The sequence below is a fragment of the Nannobrachium achirus genome (genome assembly GCF_963921795.1).
Source record: "Nannobrachium achirus genome assembly, chromosome: 7".
Classification (NCBI taxonomy): Eukaryota; Metazoa; Chordata; class Actinopteri; order Myctophiformes; family Myctophidae; genus Nannobrachium; species Nannobrachium achirus.
The window spans coordinates 31147241-31166083 of NC_137816.1; the positions used below are offsets into that span (position 1 = coordinate 31147241).

The 18843-nt window shown below is 43.6% G+C and overlaps 1 protein-coding gene across 2 annotated transcripts in view; it reads right to left on the bottom strand.

The window, feature by feature from the left end:
• myo5aa (myosin VAa) overlaps positions 1 to 18843 on the bottom strand; it is a gene marked incomplete at both ends in the record, with an annotated part of 113979 nt that overhangs the window by 38413 nt on the left and 56723 nt on the right. For both annotated transcript variants that reach the window (XM_080729424.1, XM_080729425.1), the window contains 6 exons: positions 5499 to 5624; positions 8459 to 8599; positions 10583 to 10664; positions 11946 to 12211; positions 13736 to 13842; positions 15017 to 15124. In XM_080729424.1, coding sequence (XP_080585550.1) covers positions 5499 to 5624; positions 8459 to 8599; positions 10583 to 10664; positions 11946 to 12211; positions 13736 to 13842; positions 15017 to 15124 — 830 coding nt within the window. The remainder of the gene's footprint in view (positions 1 to 5498; positions 5625 to 8458; positions 8600 to 10582; positions 10665 to 11945; positions 12212 to 13735; positions 13843 to 15016; positions 15125 to 18843) is intronic.

The window sequence follows — 18843 nt, forward strand, 5'->3', positions numbered from 1 at the left end:
CCGAAGCTACTAGTAACTCTCCATAAAAAGTAGCCACTAAAAGCTCTCTTTTAAAATAAGTAGCTTGCTACAGTACATCCAGGGATTAACTCTTTGAGTGCCAGCGCCCTCTAGGGGCCAAAGAATGCCAGCGCATCTCTCATAGGCGAGCGCTTTAGCTTCCAGGACTTCACCTTCCAGGACCTGACGTGCTCACGTTCATGCACGGCATGGAAATGTCCCGGATGAAGATGCTAACAGAATGGCTATTCCCATTTTGTCATCTAAAAGATCATTTTTGGGCGATTTCGCCGTAAATAAACCTCGCGCCGCTTCCCTAAAACACAAAAAAGAGATATAAGCCTTTAAAGATGCGGTCTTTCATTGGATTAGGCGGAGATTGGCGATTGCGTTCGCAAATTACGGCCGGCCGGGAGGTTGCTAGCTTTCGGCTAGTAGCTAGAAAAATCAGGCCAGGCTTCAGAAGGCCTCTTATCATTTTATTAATTTAATTAAATAAAGCCGAACTACTTCGGGATCGGCACACTCGTGTACTCATCGGAAGCGGCGCCGAACATCGGGTGAACATTGGGGAGCTGAAAAATGTATTTTAAACCATTTTTTATGGAATATATCGTCGGACAGAGTAGAACGGCTAGCTGGCTAGCGGCTAGCGAGCCAGGACCACCCACGACTCTACAAGCAGCTCGGGGTAAGTGAATTAATAAAAAAAAGATTGTATTGGATTGAAATAAAGCCGAACTAGTTCGGGATCGGCACCAGATGAGTTAAAGAAAACCAAAACTAAAGTTGGACCACTTAAGTCTTGAACCCCATTGCCCCCGCCGGCGGGGGCAAAAGGTGTTGACCTCTGAACAGCTGTCAATAAATGTCAATAAATCAATAGAGACCAAATAAAAGTACAATTTCATTGTTGATTATTGTTACAGTGGTCCTACAGTATAGTAATCAGCTGCCATTGTACTTTTCATCCATACATTACTCATATTACAGTATTATTACTACTTATTGTTACTCGTTTTTATCATTTTTCACCCTATACTTTAACATTACTAATATTACAGCACTACTCTCACTAAAACATCTGTAGAGTTTACATAGTTTGGAATATATTCATACAATTTTGCCTATCAATTGATGACACCTTGGTGAACAATTTCTCTATTCAATATTTATGTTTTCAATGAGGTCTTGAGGCTCATTCACTATTCAGAAGGCAAATTTTCCATAGGCGGAGGTCTTTTTCAATCCTCTTATCCTCGCTAAATAATCACAGCAGCACAATTTGGTAAGAGAAATGTGATGTTTTACACTGCATTTGTGAATTTTCAGGGGTTAGCTGACATTTGGTGGGACAAGATTAGCCACAATCATTGTAGTTTTGTGTCCACAACTGTTCCAATTTGGGCATACATTTTAGGCGGATTTTTCCCTTGGACCCCCCTGGGGCTTAAGAGGTGTCCCAATATGCATAACATTTGTGAAATAACATAAAAGGAAACCTGGCGATCTGTTTTCAAAACAATTAGCACAATCTGTAGAATTCTGAAGACTACTGTACATACATACAGCCAACCGGCTGAAGAAATCGACAAATGATAAAATATAGTGTTGAGTATGACCGATGAAATTAGGAAAATATTTAATCTTAAATAAAATAGGCCTTGACTCTACGAGCCATACACAGTATTTAGTGCAGAGCAGCGGTGTTAACGGGATACCGGTAGTTCACCCCCAAAATGTCATTTTTTCCTATCAATTACTAACCTCATGGAGGAAAAACTAAAAAATATCCATGAATTCAAGTCTCCATGGCGTGAGTAATCGATAGAAAGGGTCATTTTGGGGGCGAACTATCTCTTTAATGTTAAAAGCCAAGAGAAAGACATGCTGACCTCTAGAGAAACTAAATGACTGAAATCAGTTGTGGCGACTGAGAACTTGAATCCATGTACACTACAAGTTACTGCTAGTACTACTTTCATCAAGTTGATGAAAGTAGATATCTACATTGAAGCTACTTAGTACCTAATGCAGTTGGTATTGGGTTTCCGACAGTTTCTTTTTTTTTTACTTTCTTTTTTAAACTTTATAGAATTTGTGCATACCCAAGATTAGTGAACGAGGCCCACTGACCGAATAAAAGTTACGGTATGAGTGTGTAAAAACTACAGATAAAATGGAGAATTATCTCATTGATGTGATGACAAACTGCACTCAGAAGAAGTCATCTGCAACATTGCATTTTTGTGAAGTTCTTTGTAAGGAAGCCAGTGACAAGTAACTTGATGGTTTATGCACTGGTCCTGTGCTGCTGCCCTTTCATGTGTCATCTTTAGACATCAATCAGTTAACACAAGGGGCCCTGTTTATAGATGCAAGGACCCCACAAAGGGTCCCGTGACGCGTTATTTGGAAACGCACATCAGTTCTGGGCAAACCCCGCCCATGGAAGCTTTTGATTGGCTGAACTGGAGCTAGGGAGCGCTCCTTTTTATTCGCTTGGACCGCGCGGAGGTGCGACCACCTAAACCTAACCCTAACTCTAACCCTAACCTTAACCTCAGTAAAACTATGCCTAAACCTAACCCTAACCCTAACCTCAGTAAAACTATGCCTAACCCTAACCCTAACCTCACTGAAACTAACGCTGGTGAGTAACTAACCTGCCGATGGGCGTGAAAACAAACGGCTCAGCCCAGAACTCATGTGCGATTCCAAATCAGGCTCCCGTGACTCCCGTCCCCAAGGTTGGGAAAGCCCACTGTGGGGGGACGCTGTCCCATTTATATGTAATCTGAGACTAAGTACCTTTAAATAGACCAGAAATATTAGGTCAACTATCACTTCATCAGGGGCTATGAAGCCTGTTGCACTGTATTACATCATATTAGACACATGTTCAAACATACACACACACAACCACACACACAGGCTCATGTGTGTGGGAAGAACAGGTGCTGGTAATATTTTTGCACGCACTGCAGATGCACAACAAAGGTCACCACACACTATCTGAAATTACACCGCACGCGCACACACATAACCATTCCTATACAAATGCAGCAAAAAAAAAAATCATTTTTGTTAAATAGAGGAAAATGTGTCTCTATAGAGTGCTTGCACACAAACACATGCAGGCGTGTGTGCATGAAGGCACACGCATGAGCATATTACAGACACAAAACACGCAAGCGCGCGCATACACACATACGCACACACACGCAGCTCAATCCTGGTCACTATTAGGGCTGTCACGATATGACATTTTACATGACGATTAATTGTCACGCAAATAATTGGCGATTAACGATTTAATTGTGTTTTTGTCGTTGATAATTACATTTCTGTTTGGCTTTTAGGCTTTGAAGTTGTACATGGTAGATATGACACATAACCTAAATATACAAAGAAATTACTGACATATTTGACAACTTACTACTTAAAAAATAACTTTGATAGTGGAAATAGCCGTGAACATTATGAACATTTTTCAACATGGAAACGATTATGACGATTATGAAAAATAAACACGATTATGTCAAAAAAATCACGATTAGACGATTATGTAATAATTGTGACAGCCCTAGACACAAAACACGCAAGCGCGCGCATACACACATACGCACACACACACACGCAGCTCAATCCTGGTCACTATATAGAGCTGTGAGACCAGAGGCAGCACAGCATCAGTCTTTAGAGAGAAGGGAGAGAGAGAGAGAGAGAACAGGAAGGTAGAGAGACAGAGGTTCTCCCTGCGCTGGGAGAAGGCTCTGTATTTTACCTGCTGCTGGGCGGGGGAGGGTTGTCATGATGGAAACCAACATACATGGACAACACAGGGACACACACCAACACATACAATGACATGAACACAGGAAACGTTCAAGTAAACACGCGCAATTAACAAAACCCACAACTAGGGTTGGGTATCGAAATGACGTTTCCAAGAAGGATCCGAATCCAAATTAGCGGGTACCCGAGATAAAAATGAAGGAATTGCAATTGATAAACTCTTAACCATTTAAGGGTCCAGAAGTTTTCCTATAAATAAAGCATACAACAAGCTTTAACTGCTACTGCTGTCCATTGTGTATAAACACATGAAGTTACTATTCAGTAAATTTCTTAAAGTTGACAATTTATTGATGCAATTACTTTACATGGACAACTTGGTTAGGTTAATTTAAAAAACACTATTTGCAGGCCAAAACGTTTCAGCTTTGACTCTCTCTCAGGTTCTAATACAGTATACTGTATAATTTGCACTAATAAGTAAAAATGTACTTAAAAGAATGCATATACCGGTATATGCACGAAAAAAGTTACATTTTGGAATCGAAACAGGGTTCGATAAGGATCGGAATCGACAAAATCCCAACGATACCCATCCCTACCCATGACCCACAAAAACACAAAATCACCAACATTAACAAACAGGATATTGTAGGACTACGATTTAAACTGAGGAGGAAACAAACAAACAAAACAAAACCAAACAGACTACTGAATGAAATGCATGCTGGGATACTGAGTTTTTGTCACAAACGAAGGTGCTCTGGATTAATTTCCCTCGATGGATGTCGATTCCCTGCAGAGTACATTTTCTTGGTTCTTAAAAATGTTCATGTCAGGCCTCAATCACGGCACCATCCCAGAGCATCAGGGGAATGCCAGCAAACCTTTGTGAGAGCATCATATTGTCTCCTTCACATAAGGAACGATACAGTACAGTACATCCTATTAACGTGTTACCTAGTTAGGAACATTCCTTATTAGAGTACCTGCTTTTTCAAAGAGGAGACAAACTACAATGTCATGTGAAATGCTGTGTCAACTAGAGGTCACGCTAGGACTTTAAACTGAATGATCGCAGCTAACTTACGGGACATCTGGTATAAAACAAAAAATGGCCAGTCGGCCACATTCATTTTTAATGAGTGTCAAACAGGTGCATTGAACCACCTATCCTAACAACAATATGTAACAGCAATCTCTTGATCTTTGTAATGATGTGTGCTAGTGCCCTCCCGTGAAAGTGTGTCTGTGAAGAGACCGTAAGACGACAGAGTGCATGAGAGAGAGAACAAGAAGAGAAAGTGGTTGTGGGAAGTGGGACTGTATCACCAACACACAAACCCACTTCAATGCAAGTCCAGCTCACCTTGTCAGCGAAATGCTGGATAATGAAGGCGCAGTTGGACATGCGGGACTACAGATAAAATGGAGATGGAGAATTCTCTCATTGTTTTGATGACAAACTGCACTCAGAAGAACTCGTCTGCAACACTGCATTTTTGTGAAGTTCTTTGTAAGGAAGCCAGTGACAAGTAACTTGATGGTTTATGCACTGGTCCTGTACTGCTGCCTGCTGTCCTTTCATTTGTCATTTTCCCGACCCCAAGGTTGGGATTACTGGGACTTTATCGTCACGTACACAGTACAGTACACTCACCAACAACACACAAACCCACTTCAATGCAAGTCGAGCTCACCTTGTCAGCGAAATGCTGGATGATGAAGGCGCGGTTGGACATGCGGGGCTTCTCGAACAGGGTGCAGGTCTTCAGGTGGGTGTTGTAAAGCTTCTGGGCCCAGGAGTCATCAGAACCTTTAGGCATCTGCAGCACACACCGTATAGCACAAGTAGGGCTGTCACAATTATTACATAAACGTCTAATCGTGATTATTTGACATAATCGTGATTATTTTTCATAATCGTCACAATCGTTTTCATGTCAAAAATAGTGGAAATAGCAGATCTACAAGCTCACAACGAGTCGCCTCGCGACGCGTTGTGAGCTTGTAGATCGGCTATTTCCACTATCAATGTTCTTTTTTAAGTATCAAGTTGTCAAATATCTCAAGTAATTTCTTTGTATATTTAGCTTATGTGTCATATCTACCATGTGTAACTTCAAAGCCTAAAAGCCAAACAGAAATGTAATTGTCAACGACAAAAACACAATTAAATCGTTAATCGCAATTATTTGAGAGAAAATTAATCATCATGTAAAATGTCATAATCGTGACAGCCCTAAACACAAGTGCATGTTCATGCCGGGGACAGAGGGATATTAGTTACACCAAATGGCAGCACAATGTGGCTAAGATTACCTTTTAACTGGAACTTGCAGGACATACTGTACTGTATATACTGTAGGCCTACGTGGCCAGAATCAAGTCTGTGGTGTGATTATATGCACTGGGCACTAATTGAGTCACCATGTTGTCGCCATTCAAGAATATTAGTTATCGTTGCTGTCGGGCAGAAACCTCTTATCGCCATATATATATTTTTTTTTTATAGATTTCTTCACATGAAAGTGTGACATAAATGTATTCAAATAAAGTTGGACAAACTATAATCTATCTATAAATGCGAGAAGTCTCTGCGTGTGTGTCTGTCTGTCTGTCTGTCTGTGTGTCTGTAATCCGCGTATCTCGAGAACCGTTCGTCCCACCGGCTTCAGATTCGGCACGCGCGTTCCCCGCCGCGGCACGGAGTGCAGTGCCGGGTCTCGACCCGACCCGACGTGCGGTTTTCCCGAACCGGCGCGAAACGTTCGGAATCTCCTTATGCGGGGTTGATTGTTGACATCAGGCTGTTCCGGAGGAAATCGGCGAAAGCTCTGACTCATTGTGACATCACTTCATAAAAGGCTCTGACATCACGTACGCCACATGAGTCAACAAAAAATCTCTGTGAGTGTGTATGTATGTATGTAATCCGCGTATCTCGAGAACCGTTCGTCCCACGGGCATGCGCGTTCTCCATATATGGGCATAAAATGAATGCCCCCATATATGGGCATAAAATGGATTGCAGACAGACAGATACAGATATCTCCATATATGGACATAAATGGACAGAGGCAAACAGATGGTCAAAGATCTCCATATATGGGCATAAAATGGACGCAGACAGACAGATACAGATATCTCCATATATGGGCATAAATGGACACAGGCAAACAGATGTTCAAAACGGGTCCTATGACAACAGGTATAATGAGGTTTGCATTAAAGGGGGAACCGGCACTGTGTCTGCAACACAGTTGGAGGCACAGACAGATACTCCATATATGGGCATAAAATGGACGCAGATAGACAGATATCTCCATATATGGGCATAAAATGGACCCATAACTATAACTGCAGTGATCTCCATATATGGACATAAAATGGACGCCGACAGACAGACAGACAGATACAGATATCTCCATATATGGGCATAAATGGACACAGGCAGACAGATGGTCAAAACGGGTCCTATGAAAACAGGTATAATGGGGTTTGCATTAAAGGGCGGGGCATTCATTCCCTATTTACATTGTTCCGAGTTGGCCAGGTCGCCGACTAGACGCTGGGCCGCCCGAAGGGCGGCCCAGCTTCTAGTAATTTAAATGAATGACATACAATACAAAGAAACAAAAACAGAAAAACTATTATCTCCATATTTAAACCTTTTTTTTTTCTTCTCGTAAATTAACATCCTACTTGATCATACCTCATACAAAAGAGCTTGTATATCTGCTAGTTTCGCTACTTTTGAAATTGAATCCTGGGAAGTAACAGTTTTGGACAGATGCGGTTTCCACCCGACAGAGATGTTATGTTTTCTCCTTTCTACGCAGACAACACAAAATGAGACATCAACCAAGAGAACGGTCTTTGAAAGTCGTTAATCTCCATCCCGCATAAAGAAATAAAGCCTGGTAAAGACCTACTGCCAAAAGTGTCTAACCTGAAGCACAGGAATATAGCATACAGGCACTTCCTATAGCCACGTACTTCCAATTTTGACAGTAGTTCTTGTCCTGCCTACACAATGTAATAATTCTAATCGATTTGGATGATCATGTGGGTGTGTTGTACATGTTGTGTTGCAGAGTGGTAGGAGGCAGTAACAGGTAGACTGTTGAAGCAGCATGGAGGCGTAGATGAACAGATGGACTCACTGACTCGAAATGTAAATTTTCCACCACACAACCCCCATAGACACTGCTACTCCATCTGCCCCATGCAGGTCACTGCAGGGGCAGGGCATGGACACACTCATTAAGACGTATTTTTTGGCGTTAATGCCTTTATTGTTAGGACATTTCCTGTCAGTCTACATGACTGACAGGAAATGGGGAGTGACACGCAGCAAAGGTCGTCGGGAATGGGATTTGAACCCGCGACACGCTGTCAGGCTTGCATTGCATTGTGTGCTCGCTGCCCGGACCACCACGCCGGCAGCCCGGGCCACACACTCATTTCTTTGATTCCTCCTTAGTTAATAGTGACTTTTGTTAGCAACTGCAATGGTTTGGCGTTGCAATTATTGATTATCTTCTTAACGATTCAAGCAAAAATAATGAAAATAGCCGCAGAAGTTCGGAACGGGTTGCATCTTTTTTATATAATAATGTAACATAATTATGTAATGTAAAGTATCAGTAAAGGTAACCTTGCACTCTTCATCTAGAAGGTCCAGGATGCCCATCTTGGCCTCGATCAGGTTGATGCAGGGCTGGTTATCATAGAAATCTATCAGAGTCCATGGAATCTGCTCCTTCATGTACTCTTCCTGCTCCAGCTTGAAGACATGCTGCATACGCACACGCACACGCACACACACACACACACACACACACACACACACACACACACACACACACACTTCTCACAAATCTGATCTCACAAAAATAGGTACAAATTATCAAAAAACTGATTTTCCCCTCGAAAAGAAATATAAGTGATCTCAGGGGTGACGTGACAATGTAATTAGCTTACAAACTTTGTGGGAGGGGCCCGTTTCTTTAGTGGGAGGGGCCTATTTCTTAAAATCAAAACGCCAAGCATCACAATCGCAGGATCCGCTCAGCAGCACCGAATTTGAATTGCACGGCCTCCGACGGTATTCCTCACAGTGGATTCCTCGTATCCCAGCGGCTGCAACCCCTCGACTCATGTCGGTTCAGCCCCACTTGCAATCTTCCCGAATTTGTTCTTTAACACTTGGGGAGCCAAACGCGTTCAGGGACGAGTTATGGCCACTAGATGTCACCCTGCCACAGGAAGTTATATCGTCGAGGGACGAGTCAACAAATAGTTAACTTTTCGAGACCGCAGCTTCCCTTTGCATGCCCTGAATCCATTACGTCACCCAGCCAGGGCAGGAAGCCCCCTGTCTCTCCCCACACGGAAGGATTTTACATGGCTTTAGATTCTACTTTGAAACATAAGAACGGCTTTATCTGAGAATGAGGTAAAAACAGCCCCATGGAGGCAGAGAGCTGATTGTTTTCACGGCGACACTTTACCGCGAATTTACCGCGATTTTTTTACCGCGAGTTTCGCGAGCGTTTGTAAACAAATGGAGTACCTCCTCAATCTTCTCTGGACACGCACGTGCACACGCACGAAGCTTGCGGGGCTCATCAAAACATAACGTAAGTCAATGGTGGCACCAGCAACAGCTATAAATGTTATAAACCTTGGCCGCCCATGTGTTAATGCCGTACAGCCCTGAACTCCGGAATCAGACAGGCGATTGAGGCGGGCGTTCTCGCTTGGATCAGCGGGGATCGCACCGCAGTGAAGACACAAACCCAATTGCTCCGCAAGTAAATGCCGGGCGGTGTTTTACAAAGATGACCACAATCCAGCTCTTGCCGCCCATAAGCGCATACACAAACAAGCACACACTGCCTCTCTGCTCCTCAATTTCTCAGCGCGTCCCAAATAATCGCCCACCTCTCATTGAAAATGAATCACTAGGACGCGTCAACCGCATCCCGTCTGAAAGGCGCTTAAGAGAAAACGTGCAATAGCTCAGACCTAAACACTTTCAATACTGACCAAACACTTAACACATTAAGTCTGATAGCATCGGTCCATTCATCTAGAGAGCAGCTTTCAGCTTTAATGAAAGCTGAAACTATTATGCTGTGGGTATACTTTGGTTTTCAAATTGAGGTCTGGGGATCCCAGGGGTCCTTGGGGGGGAACCAGCTAAATTAGTTAATATAGCGTCACTCAATAATTTTAACCTCTTTAACCATACTTTATACTTTAGACATTCAAAAATAGCAGATACAGTAGTATTCAAGCTAGTGAGCTTGTAGATGTGATGTTGATGTACTGATACCGATGTATTACGTTGCTTATTGTAAATCGCTCTGGATTAAGAACGTCTGCTAAATGCTTAAATTGTAAATTGCTATTTTTGAACAAACTGCACATTTTGATATATATATCGTCGTTGTCGGGTGGAAACCTTGTATGTCCAAAACCGATTGTTTTGTATTTATCATTTTAAAAATGATTTAAACTAGTGAAAACAGCCGATCTTCAAGCACACAAGGCGTTGTGTGCTTGTAGATCTGCTGTTTTCACTACTTTTGTGCGACGGCCTTGTATGATGAAGCAGGGCTTTGCTTTGGGAAAGAACGTACACATTTGAAATTTGGAGATACGAGGTTTCCGCCCGACAACGACGATATATATATATATATATATATATATATATATATATATATATATATATATATAAATATCTTTGCTTCCACACCACACACACACTGCTCACCATGTTGAACTGTTGTTGTAGTTTCTCATTGGCATAGTTTATACAGAACTGCTCAAAGCTGTTGATCTCAAACGTCTCGAACCTGGTAGGGAGGAGGGAGGAAGAGAACATGAGGAAAGGATGGAAAGAATAAACAATGAGGAGTCAACAAGCTGTTGCCACTCTTACAGGGGGTGTCAATAAATGGTAAATGGTAAATGGTGCATTTATATAGCGCTTTTATCCAAAGCGCTTTACAGAGATTGTGCATTACATTCACCCATTCACGCACACATTCATACACCGGTGGCGGAGGAAACCATGCAAGGCACCAACCAGCTCACCGGGAGCAATGTGGGGTTCAGAGTCTTGCCCAAGGACCCTTCGACATTAACTCAGGGGGAGCCCAGATTCGAACTGGGAACCCTTCGGGAACCCTTCGTGCTCTAATAACGGTTTCTCTACCCCTGAGCTATGCCGCCCCTCAATGTCACCATTTAGCGAATTTACCAGTAGTATTGTTCACATCCCTGTGACATGAACATGAACCATGACCCACATACATACTGTACACAACAGTCTGTGTTGTGTCACTTTCCCTTTAATCCACTTCATTTTCTACAATCACAATTATCGTTTATGTGGCCTTTGCACATACAAGGAGTTTGCCTCTGTGAGTTTGGTGCATTACACTGAAGCAAAAATATTGTTAACCTTGTATGTCCAAAACCGTTACTTTTTTATGATTATTGTTTTAAACATTTAAAAAAAGTGAAAATAGGTGTTCTACAAGCTCACAGCACGACGTGTTGTGGGCCACTGTTCCCAGTGGCAGTGAGGTTTATATTGTCATGACATTCTTAATGTGGGGACAGAACTGTCCTTAGACCACCTGGTGGAGGACTTGACACACAAATGCATGTGCATACACACGCGCACACACCCCCACACACATACTACGTATTACATTACTATACTTTTGAAGACCTAGTCATTTTAGGATGGTGATTTCATGGCAGCCACAGTGCAGCGCTCGGGCAGAATATGTACCCAACATGCACGTCTTTTGGTGAGGGAGGAAACCGGAGTACCCGGAGGAAACCCAACACAAACACGGGGAGAACATGCAGAGATGCCAACCCAGCCGGGTGTCAAACCCAAGACTTGGTGTGAGGCAACACTGCCAACCACTGCATCAGCCTGCCGTGCTAAACCTAATGCATAATGCTAACCCCAACCTAACTCTGTTCCTCCCAACCTGGCTAATTTCCTAATTGTGCAGTAAGCCCAACTATTACTAAGAATAGATTTTAGCCATAAAACAACCAATTCTCCTGTGAGAACCAGAACCAGTCTATTTGTCAAACACCAGTAATACACACACCCGTAGATGTCGAGGACTCCGATGAAGGAGTGCTGTTTGACGCTGGTGATGAGGGCTTTGTTGATGTGCTCCACGATCCAGCTGAACAGCTTGGCGTAGATGTGTTTGGCCAGAGCGTCGCGGGAGTTGCTGGCCTGCAGGCGGGGGATGGTCTTTATGTAGGTCTCTGTGGCCGTCTTCAGCTTCCTGTGGCACAGCCAATGAGACATGTCCTGGTAGGACACGCCCACCAGCTCGCAGAACGCCGTCAGGTGCATGTTGTTGGGCTGACACAGAGGGAAGGATCTCGTTATTAACAGCCCGTCATATTTCCTTTAACTGGAGTGCCTAACACATTCCCAGACGTTTTTTTTTTTTTTAAGATTTGTTTTGGGGCTTTTCATGCCTTTATTTGATAGGATAGTAGACTGACAGGAAATGGGGGGAGAGATGGGGAATGACATGTGGCAAAGGTCGTCCAGATCGGGAATCGAACCGGCGACGCCAGCAGGCATCATAGCCTAGTATGTGGTATGCGCCTTGACCACTAGGCCAGCGGGCGCCCACATTCCCAGACGTTTTAACGATCTCCCGTCCCCCGTCACTGTGAAGTGCCACAGCCGCAGTGAACACGTCCAGGGACATGTTAACTGGTAACCAAGGTAACCAATAGCCAGCACGGTACCGCAGGCAGGAGTGAGGAAAAAGACTCTATTTTCCATGATGCCCCGTCAAATACTACATCCGGCGACAACCGGCCGTCCATTGAATTGTATTCATCCTGGCAGCAGAAAAAAAATATTTATCTCTGCTTCTTTTCCCATATCGCACGTTTGGTCAAAATGGCCTGTTTTTATTTTTTCTTCTCCGCGTGAAAGAAAAGACGTTCGCCGGCCGGCACCGGGACCCCCCGTGAACATATGGACACATGCCGTGTACACAGAGCCCTCGAAAATCTGGCAAATGCAACAGGAAAAAGCCTTGGCTACATTAGTTATGGCATAATTATGGCAGTCAAAGTGTTCAATGTTAAAAGATTTAAGAAAACAGACGTTTTAAGACTCCAAGACTGTTCCACAGTTTTTATGGAGGTTTTTCACAAAGAGGGGAGCAGCCCAGGACCTAACAGACCTATGTTAGAATGGAATGCTAAACATGGGGTTACACGGTGTACCCTAACCCAGGTACCATGGGTAGTTGGTACCTTGGGCACCTGGAGTAGCAAGCTCAAAACAAGAGTCAATAGCAACTGCAGAATAAACTGTTTGGCATTGACAGAGATTATCAGCAGCGGTGCTCATCCAACCGTATAAAAGTTATTGCCAAAAAGCATTGTTACAATAGTGAGATAATGTACCAAACACAAATATCTGAACTTTCAGTTTTATGTTAATTGCAGTTTTAATGTCAATTGTTTTGTGTTTTGTAAGTATGTCAAATGTATGCCAGTGTCTGCTGTCTCCTTGAATCTGAAGACTATTAATTAATTGGAGAAAAAACAAAAGGGAGAAAAGGTGAGCAAGCACAAAAATCCTATGTGAAATGATTGGTTGTTACCTAACCAATAATAAAACTAAAATAGTGAATAAACCAATAAAACCAGCCATTTTTAAAGTGGGGTCCAGAATTCCTTGAGGGGGTTCCAAATGGAATCTTACAGGTCTTTAACTCTGCGAGTGTACAAATGTAACCAAATGGACCCTTACTGGTCCATTTGACGTATTTGTACACTCAAGAGTTATGGGCGTCCTTGAAATGAAAAACATTTAAGAAGCATTGTGTAAAACGATAAGTGCTTGATGTGTCCTCACAGGGATGGTGCTGCTGTCTGAATCTCTGTCCTTGATCTCCACGTTGCCAAGGTGGAGGATGGCAGCCAGGACCTGGAACAACCCCATCTGGTTGGACTCACTGATACCTGCACAACACACACATACCTACACATGTAACCTGGAACAATCCCAGTTTAACTCGTTCTTTGTTGCTTGGACAATTTATACGCTGTAATCTGGCCCTGGCTTGTTTGCATTTATGTTTGTGTTTCATAAGCCCCATTGGGCACTGGGTTGGGTATACAAATGCGTACACATCACATTTACATTTCTTTTTTTTTTAAAGATTTGTTTTGGGGCTTTTTTATGCGTTTATTGGATAGGACAGTAGACTGACAGGAAATGGGGGGAGAGATGGGGAGTGACATGCGGCAAAGGTCATCCGGATCGGGAATCGAACCGGCACCGCCGTCAGGCATCAATGCCTACAGTATGTGGCAATGCCTAAGTGGAATGTGCCTGGACCAGTAGGCCAGTGGGTGCCCCCACATTTACTGTACATTTCATTCATTAATTCCTTAATTAAACATAGACAAACAAACAGTGCACAAACATACACACATATTGCCACCATATAGGCTACAGAAAAGGAATGACTTGAGTTGAACAGCTGCTTGACTGTAGTCAGGTGACATAATAACGTCTAGCACGGCTGACGGCAAACAAACCTCTCATTCATGCTGTCCAAAGCGTGAGGCAATTAAACAGTTTAACTGTTCACCTCTGTCTACTGGCTGGCGATTAAAAAGCTTCACAACACACTTATCAAATGTCCCCAGGTTTTAAAGTTTTATTTCTGTTCTATTTTGACTCACCACTTTAACGGGGGTCGGCTCTCTACTTCGGTTCATGTACAATTACACCCCCTGGACATGACGCTAGTACAGTATGTCGCAGGGAGGTACCTCCAATCCAACCCTTGGTGCAGGGAGGCACTGGGTCCCATTTATATAGTCTTTGGTATGACTCAGCCAGTGATTGAATCCTGAACCTCCCTACCTCAGGGCAGACACTCTAAAAGCACTAGGCCACTGAGCTGGATCGTCAGGCCAATGACTACATTTTATAATTGTGTCTTCACTGCCAAGATCACCATGTTTATTCTTGTACTCATGTAGATCAAAATAGCTCTGCCTGTGTGTGTGTGTGTGCGTGTGTGTGTGTGCGTGTGTGTGTGTGTGTGTGTGTGCGTGCGTGCGTGCGTGCGTGCGTGTGTGTGTGTACTGTGTATGTGTGTGTGTGTGTGTGCGTGTGTGTTACCCAGCAGACTGAAGGCATTGCGGGTGGTAGAGAGTTCCTTGGTGTCATTCACTCCTTCGATGACAGGACTCCGGCCCTGCTTGGTGAACCAGAAGTCGTCGGCCTTGCCTGAGGAGGAGGAACAGGGGTGGGGGGGGGGGGGGGGGGAGACACATTTTAACTCTCAGCGTCCCAAGAGGGAATCTAAGCCTGTAACATAGCAGTGAATGCCACACATGACCTATCCTTGTGTTTCTCTAACCTTTTCATTTCAAGGAACTCTGAGTGTATATAAATGGACCCATATTGGTCCATTTGTACACAGAGGGTGCTTTTCGACTGGCAAAGAACCGGTTCGGGTTCTCTCTCCCGCCTATGGGATGAACCACAGGTGAACCGAGAACCGAGTTGGTTCCGAACCGTAAAAGTTGGTTCGGAAGGGGAACCAGAAAATCCTTGGTTCCTGTGGTTCAATCTGGTGAAAACCAAGGCTGGTTCGCAAGAACGAACCAAGGTTCCAAGAAAGTTGAACAGCACTAGGTTCTTGAACCAAGGTTCTTTTGGTGGGAAAGGCCCCTCAGAGTGGCAGACCTGTAAGGATCCATTTGTACACTAAGAGTTGCAGACCCGTAAGGGTCCATTTGTACACTAAGAGTTGCAGACCCGTAAGGGTCCATTTGTACACTAAGAGTTGCAGGCCACAAGGACACTGAGGGTCCCTGGACGCCGAGTTGAACACCACTGCCCAATCCATTTATGCAAAAAGGGAGAAAGAGAGAGATTATGTTCCTGTATTTGCTATTTATCTATCCTGGGAAGGTTTTCAGAGTACACTGGACAATGTGTGTCTCACTCACACTCACACACACACACACACACACACACACACACACACACACACACACACGTACACACGTACACACGTACACACACGTGCACGTGCAGCTGCCTTGATAAGGGTTCTAAGTCATTAGACTAAAGGGTGAACTAAAGCATGCTTGTGTCTCACACACACGGACCTCCAACTGCCAACAACCAACTCCTTTACACAGTCTGTGCACACAATTAATGCAGCGCCAGTTTCCTGGCAACAAGAGGCCCTGATATTACCGTGACAACCCCTCCATTTACTGAGTCAGGAAGTAAGCAGGGAGAGAGAGGCAACAGTGGCGCTGTTTGTGTTTGTGTGTGTGTGTGTGTGTGTGTGTGTGTGTGTGTGTGTGTGTGTGTGTGTGTGTGTGTGTGTGAGAGAGAGAGAGAGAGAGAGAGAGAAAATATTGAGAGTGAGATTGAGAGAGAAAGATTTAGAGCAAGAGACATTGAAAGAGAAAGATTGAGAGCTAGACAGAGAAATTGAGAGAGAGAGGTAGGGGAGGGAGAGAGAGAGAGAGAGAGAGAGAGAGAGAGAGAGAGAGAGAGAGAGAGAGAGAGAGAGAGAGAGAGAGAGAGAGAGAGAGAGAGAGAGAGAGAGAGAGAGAGAGAGAGAGAGTGTGTGTGTGTGTGTGTGTGTGTGTGTGTGTGTGTGTGTGTGTGTGTGTGTGTGTGTGTGTGTGTGTGTGTGTAAATATTGAGAGTGAGATTGAGAGAGAAATAGTCCAGTATCTGGCTTAAAGTCCTGTTCGCAATTTGGTGTTAGGGGAGTTTCTCACCTGAACTGAGTCAGTGGGTCCCTAGACATTAAAAATCACAGAGGTGCTCGTCCGCCATAGTGCCAGGAATGGCGCAAATGGCCAAATCAAATATGGCTGCCATCGGCTATGATGAAAATCCAACTTTTCTGTTTCTGGGTGTATATGCACATGTAGTACCTCTATTTGGACCAATTGTGGTGTGGGGAATTCATTTCTGATATTGTTTTGACCATTTTGGGTGATTTGGACCTCAAAAAGTCATGGTCAAGGTCATTTTGCTATTCCGAAGACCGTGGGCCATAACTTGGCCATTGTTAGGAGTAAAAACAGGTGCAGTAGGTCTAAATCAACTAATGTGGACATGTATAATTCATTTCTGACATTGTTTTGACCATTAAGGATCATCTTGTCTTTGAAATATCAATGTCAATGCCATTTTTCAAAAACGATTTTGTTCATTACTTGCACTTTTACAGTATTTTGTGTAAGTTTGTTACTATTTTATAGTAAGTTTGTTTTGTTTATAACAAAAGACATACTAGTGAGAAATACAACAAGTAAGCATCCACATTTAACTTTAAATTGGGGTTTAAAATGGGTGTTTAAATGAGCAAATAAGACAAATAAAATTACACAACAAAATCACACATAAAATTAAATAACAATTTCCCTCAAAGTGCACCATATTGGGATTGTGTGCATGCAAGTTAGTATGAGGTGTTTTTACAGGATGGATTTGGCATTGTTCCATGGCAAAATATGATGCACAGAACTCCATCAGTGTCGAGTGTCTTGCTTCAGACATGGCAGGAGTGTACTAAAGTCAAAGTGCTCCTTCCATCCATCAGAGCTTGACATTGACTTTTTGAGGCAGTTGTCCTTTGGACAAGTATATTTCCCCATTCACTGTCCGGAGACAAAAGTCACTTGTCCGGATAAAAATGTCATACATTGAAATAATAACAAAAGGACGGCTAATGACCCCCCTTGCTCCCTCCACTCCATAGTATGGGCACTTGTCCCGGACAACAGGACAAGCCTTTATGTCATGCCCTGTTCCATGTTCCATTGGTTCTAGTCTTTCCTCAGGTTCCTTGGCTGTTCAAGCAGGTGGCAAGAAATGCGCTAGAAAGGTGCCTTGTTGGTCTCAGCAGTTGTACTTCTCTGCTACCAATACTGTGTCTTGTTCTGTCAAGGTCTTTGCCTCTCCAAAGTTTGTTAGACATTGTACTCGGTCAGAAGCCATAACTACATGTTTAATCCTCACCTGGCCCATGCAGTCATCTCCTGTCTCCAAGGCATATGTGCCTTGATCACTGTCTTGGCTAGTGGTGCTCCAAGATGAGACTGCTTGATGCAGTGCAAGTGAGTCTCACCAGTGCCATACTGCTGCCAGATCTCCTTCATCCCCAGTGCTTGGAAATATGGGGTGTAGTATAGCAGTAATGTGAAGGAGACAACAACTCTCTGGGGTCCGCTCATAGTTCCGACATCCCATTATTCTGACCATTAGGTTAGTGAATGTTAGGGATAGGCTTAGTTATAATGGAGGCTGTACATGCACCAGGTGTCAGCCTCCTCAATCCTATTCAAGATGTCTGGGATCTCTTCTCCACTAGCGACATCATCAACAGAGACAACAGAGCTGATAATGGTAAATGGACTGCATTTACAGTATATAGCGATCTTCTCCAAAGCGCTGTACAATGTATTTCACACCCATTAACACACACATTCACACATACATTCACACCAAGAAACCATGCAAGGTGCTCATCGGGAGCAGTTAGGGGTTCAGTGTCTTGCTTAAGGACACTTCGACAAATAAGCAGGAGGAGACATAAATCGACCCTGGAACCTTCAGATTCCAAGGCAGCCGTTCTACCTACATCGCCACAAGCATGAAAGGACACCATATTCAGAACACACAGCTGGAGAGCTGTTTGTTCTCCTCGGACACCCAGAATTTGTAAAGTTGATGAGGGATGGGTGCGTCTATCGACTCTGTTATCTCTGATGATGATAAGTGGCTCCCTGCAAAAGGGGCTGGAGGTGAAGAGATCCCAAAGATTGAACTAGATTGAGGAGGCTGTCACCAAGCTGCTGGTACATGTGGAGTCAACTGGCCCTATTATAACTAAACCTACCCATAACCCTAACCTAATGGAGGGAATAATGGGTCGCCAGGATTATGAGTGGACCCCAGAGAGTTGTCGT